This window comes from Pelophylax lessonae, assembly GCF_965119305.1.
Source record: "Pelophylax lessonae genome assembly, chromosome: 5".
NCBI classification, from domain to species: Eukaryota; Metazoa; Chordata; class Amphibia; order Anura; family Ranidae; genus Pelophylax; species Pelophylax lessonae.
In genome coordinates, this window is record NC_138772.1 from 103943806 (window position 1) to 103968364 (window position 24559).

General features: G+C 48.2%; 1 protein-coding gene across 1 annotated transcript in view; it reads left to right on the forward strand.

Annotated features, from left to right (window-relative positions):
• Window positions 1–24559, forward strand: part of LMBR1 (limb development membrane protein 1) — a 387912-nt gene that overhangs the window by 307896 nt on the left and 55457 nt on the right. The window contains exons 10-14 of the mRNA XM_082259842.1: window positions 1816–1896; window positions 3070–3146; window positions 3235–3312; window positions 20347–20420; window positions 22527–22617. Of these exons, the coding sequence (XP_082115968.1) occupies window positions 1816–1896; window positions 3070–3146; window positions 3235–3312; window positions 20347–20420; window positions 22527–22617 (401 nt within the window). The remainder of the gene's footprint in view (window positions 1–1815; window positions 1897–3069; window positions 3147–3234; window positions 3313–20346; window positions 20421–22526; window positions 22618–24559) is intronic.

Consider the following 24559-nt stretch of genomic DNA (forward strand, 5'->3'; position numbering starts at 1 on the left):
CACAATGGACTGCTGCACATAGAATTCCATAGTGGTTACAAAAAAAAAAGCAAGCACTCAAATGCAGCATGCAAATGCTACTTTGCAGCATGCGTTAACTCCAGTGCACATATGCACAATTTTGCATGCTGTGTGGTGTAAATTACACAATCCCTAATTGATGCCTGAAGATGGCCATACACGCCCCGAGTTTTGGCTGAATCCTGCTAAATCAGCCAGAAATTTGAGGAGTGGATGGCCTTGAAGGCACCTGGCTCGAAAAAAACGCAATTTAAAAATGAAAGTATCCGAGTAGAAGATCGTCAGCTGAACAGTAGCTGCTTTGTATTAGATGCAGTAACTGTTTGGGTATTCAGGCAGCCACAGGAGTCAAGGCTGTCGGAAATTCCTCCCTCAACATCGTTTAGAGATTTTGCCAGAGAAATCATTGCGTGCTGAAAGCGATGGAGGACTTTCTCATTTAGATATTGGTATGACAAAAGAAAAACAGCAATTTGTTCCCAAAAGTATGACTCCACAAAAAAGAATGATGAAATGGGTTTAATATGTGTTTTTTTTTCTCCTAAACAAAATAGAGTTTAATTTAAAATAATTATTTGAGCTGTTCTTTTTACAGGTGCACTGTGCTGTATAGACATATGTTTGGCAAAAAGCACAAATGACTCTGGTTTAGGCCTTCCTCACATTGAGAATGCAGACAGTGTGTGTTTGTGAGTGAGCCTGTCTAACTTGGATGTGCGGTTGTGTCTATACATCCACTGCTTCTCCTTTCACGAACATAGGCTCCCTGCACACGGATCCAGACATGTAAACAGATGCCTCATTCACATACTTTGGGCCTCTGTACCTATGTGAATGAGGCCTTTAGCTGTTGGATCAAACTCCAGAGAATACCCTTTAGCTAGGCACCCCAGATATACTGTATATGCAGAGGATAAATTGTTTTATAGAGATTTTTCTGAGCCTATGACCTGCATTTAGCAGCTTTGAAATATATAAAATGGATGAAAGGTCCACTCTGGGCATAGACGGTTATTTAGCTGAACAAAAAAAACTTACCAATTTCTCCATCCACACAAGCAAGGTTAATGGAGGAATCCCCATTCCTCCTCCACAGGATCATTGTATTTTGACAGCGGGACTCCCTGCTTTCAGAAAACGCTGATCAGCAAACGTTTTCCATAGTGTGAGTTTCACAGAAGTTAAAGTTGTAAAGTCAGAAGGTTTTTTATCTTAATGCATTCTATGCATTAAGATAAACCTTCTGTGTGTAGCAGCCTCCCCTCAGCACTCCCTAATACTTATCTGAGCCCGTCTTTATCCAGCAATGTCCACGGCTGTCTGGGACTCTGTCAATCAAAGTCAGTTAGCCAATCAGGAGAGAGGGACGGGGCCAAACAGCAGCGCCATTTTTGAATTGACACAGGGAGCTGCAGCTCAGCTCAGGTGCCCCCATAGCAAGCTTCTTGCTGTGGGGGCACTCAAAAGGAGGGAGGGGCCAGGAGCTCCAGCCAGGGACCAGAGAAGAGGAGGATCCAGGCCACTCTGTGCAAAACCATCTGCATAACATGTTTGTTTTTTTTTTGTTTTTTAAACTAGACTTTACAATCACTTTAATCTAACAATAGACTTGTGTTGAACATGAAGGGCTACACACAGATCGAACCTCAGCCTGTCTGAATTTCTATCCGTGTATGCCCAGCTTAAGATTTGATGATAGCCTGGTAAATAGGGCAAGTTACATGTGCTTACTAAATTGATTGCCTATTTGTTGTAGCATGTTGTATATTTACGTATACATATCTGTTTTAACAGGAGGAACTTCTTCAGTAGAGAACAACTCAAAGAAGATTGAGAATGATCTTATGAATGCCAAGACTATGAAGTCAAAACTTGGTGGGTTTATGGGCACTTTGGCAGTATGCAGATTGCCGGTAGCCAGGCATACCAGGATGCTAGCTGTTATTCTTTTTTAGTGCTGTTCAGCTTTAGAAGGGAGAAGAAACCCTTGGCTTCTGATCAGTAATGAATAGACATTCTGACATCTGTGGATGATCAGGGGTAATTAAAACAGTAAAAGAGCAACCCAATTATGTCAGCCCTTAAGGCCCATTTCACGCGGGGCGGACTGCAGCTGTGTTCCGCTTGCTCAGCAGGGGATCTATCTGCTTATCCCTGCTGAGCAGGCGGATGACAGGCCCTTTTCCGGTCTGCTCATGCAGAGCGGACATGGACACAGACCACTCTCCTTTATGGGCAGCCAGGAGTAAACTAACTGCCTGTCCTTTGGCACATCGGATGGCAATCAGGTGTAAGAGGGATGGCAATCATATCCCCATCTGTCTGTTTCTGGCGAATCAGATCAGAGCCCTTTCTGTTTACACTCGCCTCTCCATAGAGAAGAATGGAGGTTCCAATCGGGTCCACCTGAAAAACTGACAGGTGGACCCGATCGGAACGTCCGTGTGAAAGGGGCCTTAGTATGTTAAACAATTAGCTGAAAGCCAATCTCTTCACTGACAGCATGGAGATATGTAGCTTGTCTTGGAGGGTCGATGTTTTCCTGGAAAAATGAATACCTCAAGTGGTAGCGGGATGCTGTTTACTGGGTTTAGCTGACTTAAGTTCTGACCTTCTAAATGCAATTGTTCCAATAGAGTACCATTGTAATTAATGTACTTGCAAGTACACCAGCTTTTAGCAGGTTGTGGTGCTGCAGGTTACATCTGGAACTGCAGCTTTTCCTTCCAATTAAACCCACTACAATCAAAAGGGGGTTGTGGAATATCTGTGAGCTTTCTATTTTTTACCTGGATGGTATAATGTAGTGGGGATTATTTACTAAAACTGGTGCAGTTTTGCAAAAGAAACCAACTTCCAGGTTTTAGTGCCAAAGCTTAGTTGAACAAGCTGAAGTTAGAAGCGGATTGGCTACCATGCAGAGCTGCACCAGATTCTGAGTGCTCCAGCTTTAGTTAAACTCCCACCAGTGGATCTTGTGTTTAGATCTCTTAAATAATTTTATTGTTTTTATGCTTTCCTACTTGGCTTTTACTTTGTTTTTAAAAGAAAGACGCAAGAACGCTTCTGCCTGGGAGAGAAACCTGATCTACCCAGCTGTAATGATACTACTTCTCACCGCAACGGTAAGGTTATTTGCTTCCATTTTGGTGTTGAACATTTGTTGTTTTTTAACATTTCCCTCTTTTACGGTTTTGTCTTGAATTGTTTCAGTCCTTTTCTGTGATTCTGGTCTCCTGCAACATTCTGAGATTGCTAGTGGACGAAACAGCAATGCCAAAAGGTTCAAAGGTACAGTGATGTTATATTGATGTATAGATTATTGACAAGCACAGTAGGAGCCCCTGCCTCTAAGCACATTCATACAGTATTTCACAAAAGTGAGTACACCCCTCACATTTTTGTAAATATTTTTTTTATATCTTTTCAAGAGACAACACTAAAGAAGTGACACTTTGCTACAATGTAAAGTAGTAGTATAACAGTGTTAATTTGCTGTCCCCTCAAAATAACTCCATATACAGCCATTAATGTTCAAACTGCTAACAACAAAAGTAAGTACACCCCTAAGTGAAAATTTCCAATTAGGGCCCTATTAGCCATTTTCCCTCCCCGGTGTCATGTGGCTTGTTAGTGTTACAAGGTCTCCGGTGTGAATGGGGAACAGGTGTCTTAAATTTTGGTGTTATCGCTCTCATTCTCTCATACTGGTCACTGGAATTTCAACATGGCCCCTCATGGCAAAGAACTCTGAGGATCTGAAAAAAAGAATTGTTGCTCTACATAAAGATGGCCTAGGCTATAAGAAGATTGGCAAGACACTGAAACTGAGCTGCAGCATGGTGGCCAAGACCATACAGTGGTTTACCAGGACAGGTTCCACTCAGAGCAGGCCTCGCCATGGTAGACAAAAGAAGTTGTGTGAACATGCTCAGTGTCATATGCAGAGGATGTCTTTGGGAAATAGACATATGAGTGCTGCCAGCATTGCTGCAGAAGTTGAAGGGGTGGGGGGTCAGCCTGTCAGTGCTCAGACCATACGCCACACACTGCATCAAGTTGGTCTGCATGGCTGTCGTTCCAGAATGAAGGCTCTTCTAAAAGTGATACACAATATAGCCCGCAAACAGTTTGCTGAAGACTAGCAGACTTAGGAAATGGATTACTGGAACCATGTCCTGTGGTCTGCTGAGACCAAGATAAACTTATTTGGTTCAGATGGTGTCAAGCGTGTGTGGCAGCAACCAAGGGAGGAGTACATAGACAAGTGTGTCTTGTCTACAGTCAAGCATGGTGGTCAAACATCACTGGAACCATAAATGCCAACATGTACTGGGACATACTGAAGCAGAGCATGATCCCCTCCCTTCGGAGACTGGGCTGTATTCAAACATAACGACCCCAAATACATCTCAGAGATGACCACTGCCTTGCTGAAGAAGCTGAGGGTAAAGGTGACGGACTGGCCAAGCATGTCTCCAGACCTAAACCCTATTAAGCATCTGTGGGGCATCCTCAAACAGGAGGTTAAGGAGCGCGAGGTCTCGAACATCCACCAGCTCTGTGATGTGATCATAGAGGAGTGGAAGAGAACTCCATTGGCAACCTGTGAAGCTCTGGTGAACTCCATGCCCAAGAGGGTTAAGGCAGTGCTGGAAAATAATGGTGACCACACAAAATATTGACAATTTGGGCCAATTTGGACATTTTCACTTAGGGGTGTACTCACTTTTGTTGCCAGCGGTTTAGATATTAATGGCTGTGTTGAGTTTTTTTTGAGGGGACAGAAAACGTACTCTTTTATACAAGTTGTATACTCACTACTTTACATTTTAGCAAAGTGTCATTTTTTTTGTGTTGTCACATGAAAAGATATAATAAAATATTTCCAAAAATGTGAGGGGTGTACTCACTTTTTTGTGAGGTACTGTATGTCTGTACACATTTTTAAAGCAAACCTGTAGTCATAATATACTTGAAAAATTGTCACTTGTAATGCATAGCAGGTACCTCCCATTGAGGATGGGTGGTTTGCAGAGCTTAGACCACATGAGCTGGTTGATCTTTGCATAATAGTGTCGCCAGGTTTTTGTGGCTTCCAGAAAAAAAGGGAAGAGCTGACCTGGAAGTTTCTGCTATAAAGTGGCAATTTAGGAATGGATACATTATGCTGTGTGTGCATTGATGATCTATACGTGCTTTACCTTATACCTGCGGTCTGAGGTGGTTATGGTAACTACAGGCTGTACCCACAAATATACAGGTGCATCTCCTAAAATTAGAATATCATCAAAAAAGTTAATTTATTTCAGTAATTCAATTCCAGTGGCGCCCCCCCCCCCCCTAACAAAAGAAAAAAAAAAGACAAAATGATCAATAAAGTTTTCAAAAAAAAATAAAAAATTGCGTTCGCAAATTTCGACGCCGCCGGCCTAAGTGGAGGCTGGGGGTGGGGGGGTGGGGTTACGACCCACAAGAGGCGCCGATTGGCTGCCTTCTGGGGGCGTAACCTGGGTGCGGGGCACAGCGCTTGCACACCCCCACTTCGTGGATTCCTGGCTGTGATTGGTCCAGTCTCCAGCCTGGACCAATCATCATCCAGGACATCCGATTGCGCCGCCGCTGACGTCGCAGTGGGGGCGGTGTCGGTGCGTGCATCAGTCACTCACCGTCACTGCCCGGTCAGCTTCCCGCCGCCGAAGACCTGGAGTCCAGTCCGGAGAAGAAGCCCGCGCCGGTCACCCACCGCAGAAGAGGGAGAAGCGCCGCTCACCTTCCCGCCGCTCACCTTCCCGCCGCCGAACGAAGAAGAGGAGAGGGAGAAGCCGCCGTGACTCACAGGTAAGTGCACTCTGTCGGGCACGCACGCATAGCTCTGCATTGGGGTACATTACTGGTGGTCACTGGAGGCACGCACGCATAGCTCTGCATTGGGGTACATTACTGGTGGTCACTGGAGGCACGCACGCACGCATAGCTCTGCATTGGGGTACATTACTGGTGGTCACTGGAGGTACGCACGCACGCATAGCTCTGCATTGGGGTACATTACTGGTGGTCACTGGAGGCACGCACAGCTCTGCATTGGGGTACATTACTGGTGGTCACTGGAGGCACGCACGCACGCATAACTCTGCATTGGGGTACATTACTGGTGGTCACTGGAGGCACGCACGCATAGCTCTGCATTGGGGTACATTACTGGTGGTCACTGGAGGCACGCACGCATAGCTCTGCATTGGGGTACATTACTGGTGGTCACTGGAGGCACGCACGCATAGCTCTGCATTGGGGTACATTACTGGTGGTCACTGGAGGCACGCACGCATAGCTCTGCATTGGGGTACACTACTGGTGGTCACTGGAGGCACGCACGCACGCATAGCTCTGCATTGGGGTACATTACTGGTGGTCACTGGAGGCACGCATAGCTCTGCATTGGGGTACATTACTGGTGGTCACTGGAGGCACGTACGCATAGCTCTGCATTGGGGTACATTACTGGTGGTCACTGGAGGCACGCACGCACGCATAGCTCTGCATTGGGGTACATTACTGGTGGTCACTGGAGGCACGCACGCACGCATAGCTCTGCATTGGGGTACATTACTGGTGGTCACTGGAGGCACGCACGCATAGCTCTGCATTGGGGTACATTACTGGTGGTCACTGGAGGCACGCACGCATAGCTCTGCATTGGGGTACATTACTGGTGGTCACTGGAGGCACGCACACATAGCTCTGCATTGGGGTACATTACTGGTGGTCACTGGAGGCACGCACGCATAGCTCTGCATTGGGGTACATTACTGGTGGTCACTGGAGGCACGCACGCACGCATAGCTCTGCATTGGGGTACATTACTGGTGGTCACTGGAGGCACGCACGCAGGCACGCATAGCTCTGCATTGGGGTACATTACTGGTGGTCACTGGAGGCACGCACGCACGCATAGCTCTGCATTGGGGTACATTACTGGTGGTCACTGGAGGCACGCACGCATAGCTCTGCATTGGGGTACATTACTGGTGGTCACTGGAGGCACGCACGCACGCATAGCTCTGCATTGGGGTACATTACTGGTGGTCACTGGAGGCACGCACGCACGCACGCATAGCTCTGCATTGGGGTACATTACTGGTGGTCACTGGAGGCACGCATAGCTCTGCATTGGGGTACATTACTGGTGGTCACTGGAGGCACGCACGCATAGCTCTGCATTGGGGTACATTACTGGTGGTCACTGGAGGCACGCACGCATAGCTCTGCATTGGGGTACATTACTGGTGGTCACTGGAGGCACGCACACATAGCTCTGCATTGGGGTACATTACTGGTGGTCACTGGAGGCACGCACGCATAGCTCTGCATTGGGGTACATGTATACTGGTGGTCACTGGAGGCACGCACGCATAGCTCTGCATTGGGGTACATTACTGGTGGTCACTGGAGGCACGCACGCATAGCTCTGCATTGGGGTACATTACTGGTGGTCACTGGAGGCACGCACGCATAGCTCTGCATTGGGGTACATGTATACTGATGGTCACTGGAGGCACGCACGCATAGCTCTGCATTGGGGTACATGTATACTGGTGGTCACTGGAGGCACGCACGCATAGCTCTGCATTGGGTACATGTATACTGGTGGTCACTGGAGGCACACACGCATAGCTCTGCATTGGGGTACATGTATACTGGAGGCAAGCATCGCATGCATAGCTCTGCATTGGGGACATGTTTACTGGCTGCACTGGAGGCACGCATGCATAGCTCTGCATTGGGGACATGTATACTGGCTGCACTGGAGGCACGCATACATAGCTCTGCATTGGGGACATGTATACTGGCTGCACTGGAGGCACGCATGCATAGCTCTGCATTGGGGACATGTATACTGGCTGCACTGGAGGCACGCATGCATAGCTCTGCATTGGGGACATGTATACTGGCTGCACTGGAGGCACGCACGCATAGCTCTGCATTGGGGTACATGTATACTGACTGCACTGGAGGCACGCACGCATAGCTCTGCATTGGGGACATGTATACTGGCTGCACTGGAGGCACGCATGCATAGCTCTGCATTGGGGACATGTATACTGGCTGCACTGGAGGCACGCATGCATAGCTCTGCATTGGGGACATGTATACTGGCTGCACTGGAGGCACGCATCGCATGCATAGCTCTGCATTGGGGACATGTATACTGGCTGCACTGGAGGCACGCATGCATAGCTCTGCATTGGGGACATGTTTACTGGCTGCACTGGAGGCAAGCATGCATAGCTCTGCATTGGGGACATGTTTACTGGCTGCACTGGAGGCACGCACGCATAGCTCTGCATTGGGGACATGTTTATTGGCTGCACTGGAGTCACGCATGCATAGCTCTGCATTGGGGACATGTAAACTGGTGGTCACTGCATTGGAGGCACGCACGCATAGCTCTGCATTGGAGACATGTATGCTGGTCACTACATTGAAAGGGGGCATTTATACTGGTGGTCACTATATTGAAGGGGGCATGTACTGTGGGGTTTGTGCTAGGGGCCTGTACTGTGGAGTTTATGCTAGAGGGCATGTACTGTGGGGTTTGTGCTTGAGTTGTTTGTGCGGGTTTGTGCTGGAGGGGTCTGTACTGTGGGGTTTGTGCCACTCTCAGTCCATGTATCCCATAATAGGGTGTCTCTCACAGTATATCCCATAATAGGGCCCCTGTTCCCTATTATGGGATATACTAGTACTGAGAGACCCCTTAATATGTGATATATTGGGAGAATTGGTTCACGCAAGCAAAATACAGGGGACAAAATGGGTGGAGTCTATAAGGGGTGTGGCTTCTGAGAAATGGGGGGGGGTCAAAATGGAAGGGCAGGGTCTTGCGCCCCCCCATCTTAAAACTTCACCAGCCGCCACTGTTCAATTCAAAAAGTGAAACTCATATATTTTATATAGATGTGTTACACACAGAGTGATATATTTCAATTATTTCTTTTATTTTGATAATTATGGCTGACAGCTAGTGAAAACCCAAAATTCAGTTTCTAAAAAATTAGAATATTACATCATTTATTCATAAAAAGGAATTTTAATACAGAAATGTTGGCTTACTGAAAAGTATGTCCATGTGCAGTATAGTATACATTCAATACTTGGCCGGGGCTCCTTTTGCATGAATTACTGCATCAATGCTGCGTTGCATGGAGGCGATCAGCCTGTGACATTGCTGAGGTGTTATGGAAGCCCAGTTTGCTTTGATAGCGGACTTCAGTTTGTCTGCATTGTTGGGTCTGGTGTCTCTCATCTTCCTCTTTACAATACCCCACTGATTCTTTATGGGGTTTAGGTCAGGCGAGTTTGCTGGCCATTCAAGCATAGTGATACTATGATCATTAAACCAGGTATTGGTACTTTTGGCAGCAGTGGCGGCTGGTGCTCAAAATTTTTGGGGGGGCGCAAACAGAAAAATGTAATAGGTATTGCTTTGCGGCAAAAAACGCTGTAAAAAATTGCGTGACTTTGAGGTCGCAAAAGTGTGAAAGGGGCCTTCAGTAATTAAGGTATAGTGTGCCCCCTTTCAATGCAGAGTGACCAGCGTAATGCCCCATTTCAATGCAGTGACCAGCATACATGCCCCCTTTCAATGCAGTGACCAGCGTACATGCCCCTTTCAATGCAGTGACCAGCGTACATGCCCCTTTCAATGCAGTGACCAGCGTACATGCCCCCTTTCAATGCAGTGACCAGCGTACATGCCCCCTTTCAATGCAGTGACCAGCGTACATGCCCCCTTTCAATGCAGTAACCAGCGTACCTGCCCCCTTTCAATGCAGTGACCAGCGTACATGCCCCCTTTCAATGCAGTGTGCCCACCGAGACCAGTGCACTTACCTAGAGCCCTGGAGCAGCCGCGGCGGCCCCTTTCTCCTCAGTGTCCCGGCGGTGGCTTCTCTTCAATCCCCCGGTGTCTCCTCGAGTCCTCCCGCCTCCTCCTCGGCCTATGGCATGGGGTTTGCCTTGCGGCCAATCAGGAACCGCGTATTGGACCTGCTCCCTGATTGGCCAGGAGGAGGATCCGTGTGACAATAGCGAATTTTCATTCGCTATTGTCACACAATGGGTGGGCTCGGGGCACACTCCTCTGCGCCCCGGGTCCACCCTTTGCTGCAGCCTATTGGAGCCTCTGGCTCTAATCAGGGGATGCCAAAAAAGAAAGCCCCATTGAACTCCATGTGTCCGGCGCCCCTGCATGCAGATTAGGGGGCCGGACGCATGGATGGCGGGGGGGGCGCCCCCAACACACCGGCTGCCACTGTTTGGCAGTGTGGGCAGGTGCTAAGTCCTGCAGGAAAATAAATCAACAACTCCATAAAGCTGGTCAGCAGAGGGAAGCATGAAGTGCTCTAGAATTTCCTGCTAGAGGGCTGCGCTGACTTTGGACTTAATAAAAGATAGTGGACCAACACCAGCAGATGACATGGGTCCCCAAATCATCACAGACTGTGGAAAATGTTGCTTGTCATTTGGAAATCAAGGTCCCAGAGTCTGGAGGAAGAGTGGAGAGACACAGAATCCACGTTGCCTGAGGTCCAGTGTGAGGTTGCCACAGTCAGTGGTCTTATGTAATAATCACATTTTCTGAGATACTGAATTTTGGGTTTTCACTAGCTGTAAGCCATAATCATCAGAATTAAAAGAACCAAATGCTTGAAATAAATCACTCGTGTGTGTAATGCATTTATATAAAATTTGAGCTTCACCTTTTGAATTCAACTACTGAAATTAACTTTCTCTATTTTATGAAACGTGTGTGTGTGTGTGTATATATATATATAACATTTTTTATAACAAGTGATCACATAATCTTAGTTCTCAGCTGCATAAGGAGCTTGGAGAGGTGGGGGAAGAGAAACAGCAGTGCACCAATCTTCTCAGTGAATAGCTGTCTGATCATTGAAGGACAGGCCAGAAAACTGATCACACTTGGATGGATGTGCTCTCATGTCTATCATGGTCAGCTTGAAAAAGGAAAGCAGGGGTACACCAGGTATTTTACACAAAGAGAACAGAATACTTTTTAAAATAACTACATGGTACAGCTGGAACATTTTAGAAATATGTAATGTTGCAGTAAACTATTTAGAAGTGTTCTGCTGATAATCATTTGCATCTCCTGGTTTGAAACATGGTGCTTCTGTTGTTTCAACATTCATGCATGCACTAACATGTATCTGGAGCAGGGATGTCCAAACTTTCTAAACAAAGGACCAGTGTACTGTCCTTCAGAATTTAGCCTGACTGTGGGCAGTAGGCGGAGACAATGTACGGGGGTCACTGGGAGTAAAGAGTGACCCATCTTTGGTATTAGGGAGAATAGTGTCTCGTATCAGTGGGAGGAATAGTGCCCCGTTGTTGGTGTCAGTGGGTGGAATAATGCCCCAAGGGATGGATAAAGGCAAACAAAGGGCAAAATCCAACCCCGGGTCTGCAGTTGTATGATGTATAGTTTGGGATGGATTAAGGGAGGTTTAAAAAATTTTTTTCTTTTGGCTGTCTGGGGGGGAGGTTTCCCTGCACTTTCTGTACCTATCAACTAACAGGAAATCTCTCTAAAGAATTTTTGGCTATACTTTAGGATGTGTAGAAACCCACAGGACTACCATTTTCATGGACTTGCACCCCTATAAATTTGCCTTTTAGAGTCAAATGTTTAATTGGGAAAATGACCGGTTTGACTAAATGCCTAGATCAGGGGTGTCAAAATCCATTTCATCGCAGGCTGCATCAGCATTATGGTCACGCTCAATTGGCCAGTTATGTCTGTAAGACTAGATGTCCAGAGCACCCTCCTTACTTCAGAAGTCAGAGTCCCCCACCCTCTCGTACATCAAAGTGCACCCCCCTTACCATGCGTGGCTACTAGGAAGTACCTGGAGCTGGGAAGTAGAAAGTGCAGGGCCTGGAGTCAGCTGTCGGAGTCCGCTGAATGCTGAGACCAGGGGAGGTGGAGACAACGGGGTTCTGCCGGGGCACAAAGAGGTGTAGGATATGTAGGAGGAATTCTGACCTCTTCTCTGCTGCTGACTGCTGAGACAGGGGTGGTCGAGACAAACCTCTGCAGCTGCACAGAGAAGCGCAGGATCTGGCGGTGGAGTTCTGTCCTCTCTGCTGCTGACTGCTGAGACAAGGTGGGGGTGAAAACGAGGGGGGTGCCGCAGCTGCAGGAGAGGTGCAAAGACCACATGGAATGGGCCAGATTCAGCCTAGATAATGGATGGAATTGAGTTTTGTTCATTTGTAAAACAATTCTTTTTTTTTTTTTCTTTGATGTATAAAAAAGTTGACTGGTTTTGCCTTTGTCAAAGCCTGCACAGGTGTAACGAGCAGTTTAATGAAACAAGTTGTTGTCTGCCTTTACATATTTTGGCATGAGTGGTACATTCTCCTTCAGAACCTGTCCTAGATTTTTTTTTAATGATGATACCTGTACAATGGCTGTGGTAGATGTCTGTGAGCCAGAGAACCTGGATGGAGGCCAGTGCTCTGATCTCATCATGTGTAGGAATTGATTTATGCTAAACAAGAATCATTAAGCAATTCTTATAGCATAATAATGTGTCTGGCCTGACTGGATGTACTGTTTTCATTTTTTATTTTTTAGCATGTCCTAACTTTTATGTTATGTAAATAATAACCTCTTCACAATCCAGAGGTTTTTAAAATGACATGATCCTCTTAAAATTACCTTGCAATCACTTTGAGAAAGATAAACGGCAGAAAATAAAAAGGCAAAACTACAGTTTATTGGCCTGCGCTTCCTTAAAGATGAGTAGCTGCAGCTCCAAGTTTTAGGAACCAGTGCGAGAGATAATTTGCTTACAGTCCTTAAAGTGATTCTAAAGTCAAAATGTTTTTTTTTTAACCTTAATGCATTCTCTGCATTAGGGTAAAAAAAAACTCACTGCCAATTTCTCTTACGTCCTCTGACAGTCGCCGCCCCTCATATAGTCTTCACCAATAGGTATTGACCTCTTATCCATAGGAGCAAGCTAGGCATAAGACTTGTTAAAAAACAAAACAATTTACATAGACACACCTGTAGGGGGCTGTCCCACTGGTCCAGTACCCCCCTGCTAGCAGCATTCCCAACTCAGTTTGTTTTAATGTGATTGTAAAGGAGAATTTTTTTTTTTTTTTTATAAAATAGAAAAGATGTTGCACTTACCTGCTTTGTGCAATGGTATCTTCTCGAGTCCCCTGGCTGAGCTCTCTGCTCCTCCTTCCTGCGAGTGCCTCTTAGCAAGCTGTGTGCAGAGGGGGCACCCATGTGGGTGTGCTCCCGATCTGCGCTGTGTGCATCCACAGACACACACAACCCATGTAAGCTCCACTCCCTCTCACTCCTCACAGGAGTTTGAGTGATGGCCGCTGCTGCTTGTGTCTCTTATGAGACCAGGAAGTGTGGAGGGCGGAGCTGCAGCCAGGACACCGCTGGATAGAGAGAGTTGGCAGGTAAGTGTTCAGGGATGGGGGGGGGGACTGAATTTTTGTAGTCCTCTGACAGTCGCTGCCCCTCATATAGTCTTCACCAATGGGTATTGACCTCTTATCCATAGGAGCAAGCTAGGCATAAGACTTGTTAAAAAACAAAACAATTTGCATAGACACACCTGTAGGGGGCTGTCCCACTGGTCCAATACCCCCCTGCTATAAGCATTCCCAACTCAGTTTCTCTTCTGCCTAGTTAGGAGTAAGATAGGCTTTCCCTGTGCTGGGGCTACAGTCTCAGGCTTTCTTCTGTTTTATTACTTTTATTTTATGTACAAGTGTTTTCTTTACACTACTAGCTTTTTGTTTCCTGCGCTTAGTTAGTCGGATGTTCGGAAGACTACAGCGTTTGCGGAGCTGGGAATCGGACTGGTTGTCCTGGTGTCCCAGGACAGAGAACCTTATGGAATCCCAGCCCGCCATCGAGCGTTTAGTAGGCTATGCGTACGCCCTGGCCTCGCAAACGACCTGTCCCTGTCCTCAGGGACAAAAGCCTGCGAGGTGGCCACCTCGCTAGACTACGGTTTCCATGTGTTGCTAGAGTCCTGTTTGGCTGACGGCACCCCCACCGCATGGGGTGGGAGGCTTCCCGTCACGGAGAGGCGCCCACGCCATCTTGGAACGGTGAGTACATTCTGTGTGGGGCCTCTGTCTGGGGATGACAATCTGCTGAGTGCTCTCCCCTCATGTCTGTGTGTCTGGGGCTCTCATTCCTCCTGGTCCCTGCGGGGGCACTGTCGCGTCCAGGACGCTCTGTGGGGGATTGTTGGGGTCCCTAACCCCTGTGGCACTGTTTTTTGTGTTTTTTAGTGGGGTACAGGCATGTTTGGGCGGACCGCAGCGGTGAAATACCGCGGGACCGCCATTTTGGGTATGGGCGGCTGCTCTGGCTTCACTGAGGGCACTTCAGCAGCCATTTTCTATGTAGTGTATTGCGCCCTTCGGGCGCCATCTTGTGTGTGGCACGTTTTCTTTATACACGTGTTTGGCGGCCATTTTCCCGGAGCCTCCCATTGATTCCTATGGGCAGCCATTTTTCTTTAGCCGAGTCCTATTTTGCCTCTAGCGGTGTGACATCACTTCCTTTCCTCATGCAGACGGATCGTCAGCAAGCGTGGCAACACTTCTGGGGGTCTTTTATTGCTGTTTTTTGGGGAATATCTCCTGGCTATCAGTTTTATACCTACCTGTGGGGTATTTCAGTCTAGTTCCTATTGCGGTGGGATCGCCGCTATCGCGATTTAAAGGGCCAGCGCCATAACAGCTTTTATGGAGTCCCAGGACAGCAAATTCCCCCCAGCTTTGGTGGATGATTCAGGTACGTCTGAATCATCTGCGATTACTGCTGCACTTGCGACTTTAGCGTCCAAGGGGGATCTATTGATGTCTGAGCGGGCTTCTAGAAAAAGGCCTAGGCTTTCTCACTCTGATATGGTTGCCATGGACAGTGTACCCCCTGGGTCTCAGTCCTCTCAGTCGGAAGGGGAGGTGGAGGATGAGGAGGGGGGTGATTCCCCCCCTTGGATGGCCAGAGAACACGCTGCTATGTCTGTGCTTATTACCGCGGTAAAAGATACACTACATTTAGAGGATGAGCCCAACCCGCCAGGTAAGCGGTCTTCTTTTGGGACCCGTAGAACCCAGAAGGCGGCACAAGTGTTTCCTTGTCCCGCTGAGTGTCACGAAACGGTGAACGAACAATGGCGCAATTTGAAGCGCAATTTTGTGGTGCCAGAACGGTTTCAGCTCCGTTACCCCTTTGCGTCTCCTACGGATTCGCACTGGACGGTGGCCCCTAAAGTGGATCACACGTTGTCCAGGTTGAACAAGGCCACTCTTATGCCAACGGAGGATTATCCGGTGTTTAGGGACCCTACGGATAGGCGGATGGAATCTCTTGCTCGCCACTCCTATATGGTGGTGGGTTCCTTGATGAAACCTATTCTCGCCTCCGTCATGGTGTCTCAGGCTGAGGTAGATTGAGCCAAGGTGCTCAGACGCACCCTTGTGGCTGAATCTGCCCCTCCTGCTACTTTGGAGATGGTGGACCAGATGATTCAGGCTGTTCTGTTCCTGTGTGACGCGGCCTTGGATGAGGCCCCTTTAGCCGCACGACTATCTGCTGTTGCGGTGATAGCCCGTCGATTGGTATGGCTAAAGAGCTGGTCGGCTGACCAGACTTCCAGAAAGACAGTGTCTGACATCCCTTATGCGGGGAATCGCCTTTTTGGGGACTCCCTGGACGAATTGGTTAAAGGGGTCACTGGGGGCAAGAGCTGCCCCAGAATCCCAAGGGTAAGTTTTTCCGCGGCAAGCGGGGCCCTTCCTTTAGACCAAATCAGGGGTCCTTTCGTGCCTTCAAGGCACAGGACAAGGGCAAGTCCTTCAAAGGCCATGGTGGCCAGAAGAAGCCTTGGGCGGGCAAGTCAAAAGCCACCCACGCTGGCACGGCGGCCCAGTTCGCCTCGACCTGAAGGGACGCCCTCACCCGTTCAAGGGGTGGGGGGACGTCTGCGCGGTTTTCTCGAACCTTGGCTGCTCCGGATTCCGGACAGGTGGGTTCAGGAAATCATTCGATCAGGTTACAAGATCAAATTCCTTTCGCGTCCAGCTAATAGATTCTTTCCCTCATATCTTCATTTGACCCCTGTTCGTTTATCGTTTACAAGATCTTCATCGGGCGGTTCAGGATCTCCTCGCCCAGGGGGTAATCCTCCCGGTGCCGCATCAGGACAGATTTCGGGGTTTTACTCGAATCTGTTCACTGTGCCCAGAAAGGAGGGCAAGGTACGTCCGATTCTGGACTTAAAAGCTCTGAACCACTTTGTGCGGGTTCAAAAATTCAGCATGGAATCCCTCCGCTCGGTGGTGGCCTCCCTAAGCCCGGGAGATTTTCTGGCTTCCATCAATCTCAAGGATGCGTATCTACACATCCCCCATATTCGAGGGTCATCAGAGGTACCTCCGATTCGCAATCGCGGAGGAGCACTATCAGTTTGTGGCATTACCTTTCAGTCTCGCTTTGGCTCCAAGGGTGTTTACCAAAGTGTTGGCTCCTGTTCTGGCCCTGTTATGGGCGCAGGGAATTGCGATCTTGGGATATCTGGACGATCTCCTGTTAAGATCGAAGGCCAGCTAGTGTCTGTTACGCGATCTGTCAACCACGGTTAAGACGCTCCAGGAGTTTGGCTGGACCATCAATGTTCAGAAGTCGACTTCGCCTCCCTTACTTGGGGATGGTCCTAGAGTCCTAGATTCCACCCAAACCTAAGTCTTTCTGCCAGAGGACAAGCTCTGAACTCTACAGAACGAGGTCAGGTCCCTCAGGGACAATGAATCCTCATCACTCAGGACCTGCATGCGGTCCCTGGGGTTGATGGTGTCGGCCTTCGAGGCGATACCATTTGCACAGTTACACACACGATCTCTGCAAGCGGAGATTCTGGCCAGGTGGGACAGGCATTCTAATTCCTTGGAAAGGTGGATCTCTTTGAGCCACCAAGTCAGAGAGGATCTAATGTGGTGGCTACAGTCTCTGGCTCTGACTGAGGGAAAATCCTTCCGGCCGTTGTTGTGGACGGTGGTCACCAAGGACGCCAGCCTGTCGGGCTGGGATGGCGTTCTGGGCACTCTGTCTGCCCAGGACACTTGGTCGGAGGAGGAATCCTCCCTGCCAATAAACCTCCTGGAACTGCGAGCGATCAGACTGTGCTTGCTCTGTTGGTCGGATCATCTTCGGGGCCGCCCTGTACGGTTGCAGACGGACAACGCCATTGCGGTGGCTTACATCAATCACCAAGGGGGCACCAGGAGTGCCCGGGCAGCCCGGGAAGTGACCAAAATTATGTCTTGGGCCGAGACACAGGTCCCGGCGATTTCAGCAGTTCACATTCCAGGTGTGGAGAATTGGCAGGCCGATTATCTGAGCCGCCAGACCATGGACCAGGGGGAATGGTCCCTGCATCCAGAGGTGTTCCGGATGCTGTGTGCGCGATGGGGATCCCCGGATGTGGATCTGTTCACGTCTCGGCTAAACAACAAGGTGGGAAGGTTCGTGGCAAGAACGCGCGATCCTCTGGCAGACGCCTCGGATGCACTGGTGGTGTCTTGGAATCAGTATCGCCTGATCTATGCCTTCCCCCTAATTCAGTTGTTATCCAGGTTCCTTCCCAGGTTAGTCTCGGAACCGAAGTTGGTAATTCTGGTGGCCTCGGACTGGCCACGCCGGTCTTGGTACACGGACATCATGCAACTGGTCGGCAAGCCTCCATGGCGGCTCCCGTTACGAGACGATCTACTGTCTCAGGGGCCGATCTTCCATCCTGCTTTACAGTCGCTGGCTTTAACGGTGTGGCTGTTGAAAGCCAGGCCCTTAGAGATCGGGGTCTCTCGTCGGCAGTCATTCCTACCCTGCTCAAGGCTAGGAAGGCTTCGTCCGGTAAGATCTATTACCATACCTGGAAGGCTTATTTTGCCTGGTGTGAGTCCAAGGGCGTCCATCCTCGCTCTTTTTCAGTGGCGAGGGTTTTGGCCTTCCTGCAATCTGGTGTGGACCAGCGTCTTGCGCTGACCACGATTAAGGGTCAGTTGTCTGCACTGGCAATCCTCTTCCAGCGCCCCTTGGCGTCAAACTCTCTAATACGCACCTTTGTTCAAGGAGTGCGTCATTTGGCTCCTCCTCGGAGAGCGCCTTTACCTCCTTGGGACTTGAATTTGGTCCTGTCCGTTTTGCAACGTCCTCCCTTTGAGAACATCAGGGAGATTCCTCTGCCTGTGCTGTCACGAAAGGTTGTCTTTCTGGTAGCGATCACATCTGCCCGCAGAGTGTCAGAGTTGGCGGCTCTGTCTTGCCGCTCCCCTTACCTGGTGGTTCATAGGGATAAGGTGGTCTTGCGACCTAACCAATCTTTCCATCCTAAGGTGGTTTCGCTGTGTGCGTATCCTAAGGAGTTTGCTTTGCTTTTCTTGGATGTAGTCCGGGCGATCAGGGTGTACCTGGCGTCTACTGAATCCTTCAGGAAGATGGATTCTCTCTTCATCCTTCCCGAGGGCCCTCGGAAGAGTATGGCTGCGTCTGCGGCAACCATTTCAAAATGGATCAGATAGACGATTGTACAGGCCTACTCAATTAGGGAACGGGTGCCGCCCTTCCCTGTAAAGGCGCACTCTACCAGAGCGGTGAGTGCGTCCTGGGCTTTCTGACATCAGGCTTCGGTGGCCCAGGTGTGCAAGGCAGCGACTTGGTCGTCTGTGCACACTTTTTCCAAATTTTACAAACTTGACGTTTTGAGATCGGCAGATGCCTCCTTTGGTCGCAAAGTCCCCCTTGAGGGGGACATGGCGTTTACCTGTCCCTGTCTGTTGGGGTTGTTTCCCCCTTTGTTTGATTTGCTTTCCTGGGTTTGTTGCTCCTGTTGAGCTTTCTCGTTACCCAGAGTTTTTACCTTTCTGGTTCAGATTAGGTTCCTTTCTCGGACCTGGGTGCTGCGTTGCCTTTGTGACGGTTGCGCTTCCCACCCCTCAAGTCTACACTGCTTTGGGACATCCCACTGGTGAAGACTATATGAGGGGCGGCGACTGTCAGAGGACGTAAGAGAAAACTGAATTTTTGTAAAATCTTACCGTAAAATTCCTTTCTCTGAGTCCTCTGACAGTCGCCGCCCCCACCCCTCTTTTGGGGTTTTTTGGACTATATACTGCTTGCTACCAAACTGAGTTGGGAATGCTGATAGCAGGGGGGTATTGGACCAGTGGGACAGCCCCCTACAGGTGTGTCTATGCAAATTGTTTTGTTTTTTAACAAGTCTTATGCCTAGCTTGCTCCTTTGGATAAGAGGTCAGTACCCATTGGTGAAGACTATATGAGGGGCGGCGACTGTCAGAGGACTCAGAGAAAGGAATTTTTCGGTAAGATTGTACAAAAATTCAGTTTTTTCCCCCGGAATCCCCCCCCCCCCCTCCCTGAATACTTACCTGCCACCTCTCTCTATCCAGCGGTGTCCTGGCTGCAGCTCCGCCCTCCACACTTCCTGGTCTCATAAGAGACACAAGCAGCAGCGGCCATCACTCAAACTCCTGTGAGGAGTGAGAGGGAGTGGTGCTTACTTGGGTTGTGTGTGTCTGTGGATGCACACAGCGCAGATCGGGAGCACACCCACATGGGTGCCCCCTCAGCACACAGCTTGCTAAGAGGCACTCGCAGGAAGGAGGAGCAGAGAGCACAGGCACGGGACTCGAGAAGATATCATTGCACAAAGCAGGTAAGTGCAACATCTTTTCTATTTTATAAAAAAAAAAAAAAAAGAAATTCTCCTTTACAATCACATTAAAACTCCTGTCCAAGTACCTTTATAATCATAACCCACACATTAAACATAAAGTTCAACTCCAGGCAAACAGCCACATATACGTGAACTGTTTTACGTGCAAAACGATTTTCTACTTCTATTCAGCTAATCTTGTGATCCAGGATCCCCTGCCAGACAGCACTGTTAGGTTTTGGATCCCCTGCTGGACAGCACTGGTAGGTCTTGGGCATACTTGCAGATTACAACGTATTTGTAAACTTACTGTGTATGTATAGCTATGTATTACAATGTATACTTTGTTGAGGTTGTCTCTGTGCTGCCGCCACCTACCCCCCCCCCCCCCCCCACAACATATGCTACTAATATAAGGGTTCACAAATGTAGCATTTAAATTTTAATTGGTATTTTTTAAATCAACATTTCAGTTATTTTTAAATCGTTATAACTCTTGTATTCTTTCTTTTAGGGTCCAGGCATTGGAAATGCATCACTGTTCACTTTTGGATTTGCTGGAGCTGTGTTAGAAATTATTCTGATTTTGTATCCTTTACATGCTGACACAAGAATGAAAATAACCATGTGTAAGCCCAAATAATTTCAGTGCCATGCAGTGGCGTAACTAGAACCTTCATGGTTTCTTGCAGCAAGTCCCTAAAGTCCCCAGCCAGGGCCCTCCCCTCCAAGCCCGGTGGCAGAATGCCAGGGTCCCATCACAAGTGCAACCTTTGTGAGCCTGGTAGTTCCGCCACTGTTGTCAGTAGTATTTTATTTGGTGAGATATCGGGGGTCTAAACAGACCTCTAATGTTCCATCTTTGAGACGTAGAAAATCGGATTGAGGACACAGCCCTCCATCTCCTTCTCTGCGGCCTCAGCTGCACTGACTGAATGGACTGAAGCTTCTTGTTCATTCACAAACTGAAGCATAGTAAACAGTTTACTATGTTTAAGTTATCAATGGACAGAGTCAGTGATTGATACACTGACTCTATTCATTTGGACAAGGAAGGGGCCCGGTATATTACATATTTACTGGTCCCTCTGCTCTCCATCCTGACTGATCCCCTGCAGCAGCCGGCGGGGGGACAGGAAAGAACAAGGAGGCTGGAGCGTACACCTGGGTCAGCAGAAAGAAGTTGGATAGGAGGAGCGGCAGGGGCATATAGAGGAAGTTATCTCTTTATTTATTTACCTCCTGCAGCCGGTAAATGCCTATGGGAGGGAGAGGAAGAGGAGCAGGCATTCAGCAGCAGGAGGAAAATGGAGATATCGGTTCATTTATATGCAGCCCCCCCACCACCACTCCTATCCAGGTGAACATAGGGGGGGGCGCGCATGGGGCTGGGTCAATCTGGTGCCATGCAATTTGAGAAAAAAGTCTGCAGCATATATTCCATACAGTTAATCTCAAATGGGAAAAGGAAGTTTATAGTTTGCTCATGTATCACTTTCTTCAAGGTTTGTGAAGAAGTTGTCACTTTCTTGGAGCTGATTTCCGAAGTTATTTGTTCATTCTGTGTTATGAACAATTAAGCAAAGGGGTAGGACATTATCATTAAGCCTTATAACAGCTGCTCAATGTGGATGGACCTGGGAATTCTCCTGGTGATATTTTATGAGTCGGGGTGCTTCGAGATACTAGAAGCCAGAAAATATTTAAAAATGCTCAGTGCTCGGGCCAGTAATGTCATGGGTCCATATCAGATCTTCTACAATGGTGGGTGGGCCTCAGTCCATAGAGCAGCACTGATGTGATGATTTCAGTATCGATTTCTGCATTTTTACACTGTAGGTGTAGGGCACTGTGGTAATGCCCCACACCAGTAGTGGTCAACTTGAAACATATAAAAGTTCTCAAGTATGGCTCCTGACCCAGCATTAATGTTAGTGGCAGTAATAATACCTTCAGCATTGGTGTCAATTAGTGCAGTAATAACCCTCTTCATTGGAGTCAGTGGACACAATAATAATCCCCATCATTGGTGTCAGTGGATGCAATTTTAGAACCCCAACTTTGGTGTCAGTGAGTGCAGTGGATGCAGCAATAGTCACCAGCGCTGGTGTCAGTTGGTGCCAGTGGCATCAATAATAGCCCCCAGCACTGGTGTCCGTACTAATAACCCCCCCCCCCCCCCCATTTTGGTGGTCATTGGCAGAGAAATGTAATCAAACTCCCCTCACTGGTAGCCATGGCAGTGAAAGTTAACCCCGCATCCCCTCTACATTGGTGGTCATGGCAGTGAAATTTAACTCCTCTCTCTCCCTGCTGAACCAGCCAAGATTCTATCGATCAATGGCCAGCTTAAGCATCTGTGCTAGCAGCAGGTAGAGAGCTTGGTCCTCGAAATGCATCAGTTATGGTTTACCATCTGCATATTGCGAAGGGAGCACTTCCATCAATCACTTCAGGGATGGAGATATGAGGAGGTTCTGTTTAAAGAATTTCATAGAAGGTTACATGGCTGTTATTTTAACTTGTTTGCATTTTATTGGATTTTATACATGTCAAAGATGATGCAGCAGGCACGTGTTCTTTCTCTTTTTGTTTATTTTAATTGAGGTGTCCTGCTCAGAGCATAAGATCAAATCTTCTATATTTCTCTTGGCAGTATTTTCCTTTACAACATTCCCTTACCTCAATCATTAGTTATCTGATGGTTTCCTCTGTTGTCGGCTTTTATAGCCTGTGCTTTTTTGGAGGTTTCACCCCAAGGAAGGATGACACAACAATGACAAAGGTAACTAACAAGATTTAGTACAGAGGCTGGTCACCCATTGTAGATCACCTTTATACCTTCCTAAAGTACTGAAATATGTTACTATACCGTCTGTCTGACTGCATATCTTTTTTTTTATAGTCTTACCTCAAAGTTTTTGTTACATTAGTTGTGTAGTGAGCCTAAATATGACTGAGCAAAAATGACAAAGTAGAGCCAGGTACTCGATAATCAGGACTTAGTAAATGAACATTCTTTCATCAGGGGCAAAGACTCAGTTCGGTGCCCTCCCACCCTACCCCACCTAAGAGACAATTTAACCATATCTGGGGTAATATAGCTGAATGGCTGGCCAGCGTCCAGTATTGGTCAGTGAATGGTGGCTGACATTTGGCCTAACGCTGCATGTGTTGCTGCACATGCAACGTGAAGGCCTACACAATCACCCTGTGATGAGGTTTGAATGAGGCAATTTCAAGCCTCGCTTCTGTAGCAGATTAGGAGAGGGGGGCCACCGGGAAAGAGGAAGTTAACCAAGAAGCAAGTCTGTAATAGGTCCTGCTTCTGTGCGCTCTTCTTCCTTCCTTCCTGGCGAAGCCTCACAGAAGTGAGGCTTGAAATTGCCTCATTCTACAGACGTGGCTGGCTTATTTTTTTTATTTATTTTTGCTGGGCTGTTTTTTTTTTTTTTTTTTTTTTGCGATTCTAATCTACCACGGAGGTGAGGATTAAAGAGGTTGTACACCGAGAATTTTTTTTTTTCTCTTCTTTAAATCCTGAAAGAGAAACCCATAATGAGCTAGTATGCATCGCATACTAGCTCATTATGAAATACTTACCTTAGAACGAGCCCCCGCCGTGCCGTCCACTTACCTGTATGACGGGCGACATGTATAGTCGCCCGTCTTCCGGGATCGCGGCATCCGGCCATCTGATTGGCCGGAGCCGCGGTGACGTCACTCCCGCGCACGCGCGCGGGAGCCGACGGTCACGGCACGGGGCTCTGAAGGAACGGCACGATCTGCCGTTCCTTCAGAGCGCATGCGCCAGTGACGTCACTGGCTGCATTAAAGGTAAATATCTCCTAAACGGTGCATGTTTAGGAGATATTTACAGTACCTATAGGTAAGCCTTAATATAGGCTTACCTATAGGTACAACTTCCTGAGGAGGGTTTACTTCCTCTTTAAATGAAGCAACTTCAAGCCTCACCTCTGGTTAGTTCCATCTTAATAGCATCATGGGCTTCTGGGCAACGTAATGCACTGGGGCTCCTACTAGTGAGAGCACAAACTGGGTGTGGCTAAATTATGCTACATATTATGCATGGCTTTTTAGTCTTATTGGAAACCACTAATAAACACGATCAGGAAATTTTTCCAAATTAAATTAATCCCTGTACACACTTTCACACCATCTCTATACACTGCCTCCCTGTATACACTACCCCACTTTTCACCATATTAATTTTTTTATTTTTATTTTTTCTTTACAATTTTTTAAAATCCATCTGAAGATCCCCCTGTGCCCCGCAGCAGACGGCGGGAGCAGCGGGAAGCCGGCAGGCCTGGGGGGAGGGGTGGGAGCGCATAATACAGCAGGCGCACCATAGGGGACACACAGCGGGGGTCCGGGTAGCAGGGGGAAAAGACTGAAACCAATCTTCTGTGTGGCTCTCCATGTAGCAGCTGAAAGCCGGTGGGAGGGAGGAGAACATGCTCACTTTTAGCTGCGGCAGTAAGAGCAACTCAGTAGATCGGTTCCAATAATTTCCCCCATCCGCTGCACTGATCATCCTCTCTGTCCACCAGTGGTGCTCCACTCAATGCCTTCCCAGTTTCAACCCTGACTAAACATCTGACACACCCCCTCCTGTGAGATTTGCTTGTAATAAAGAGTGCGGTCATTACTCATCTATGCCAGCACAAGGCACTAATGCGGGGGGCAGGAAGAAAAGGTATTTT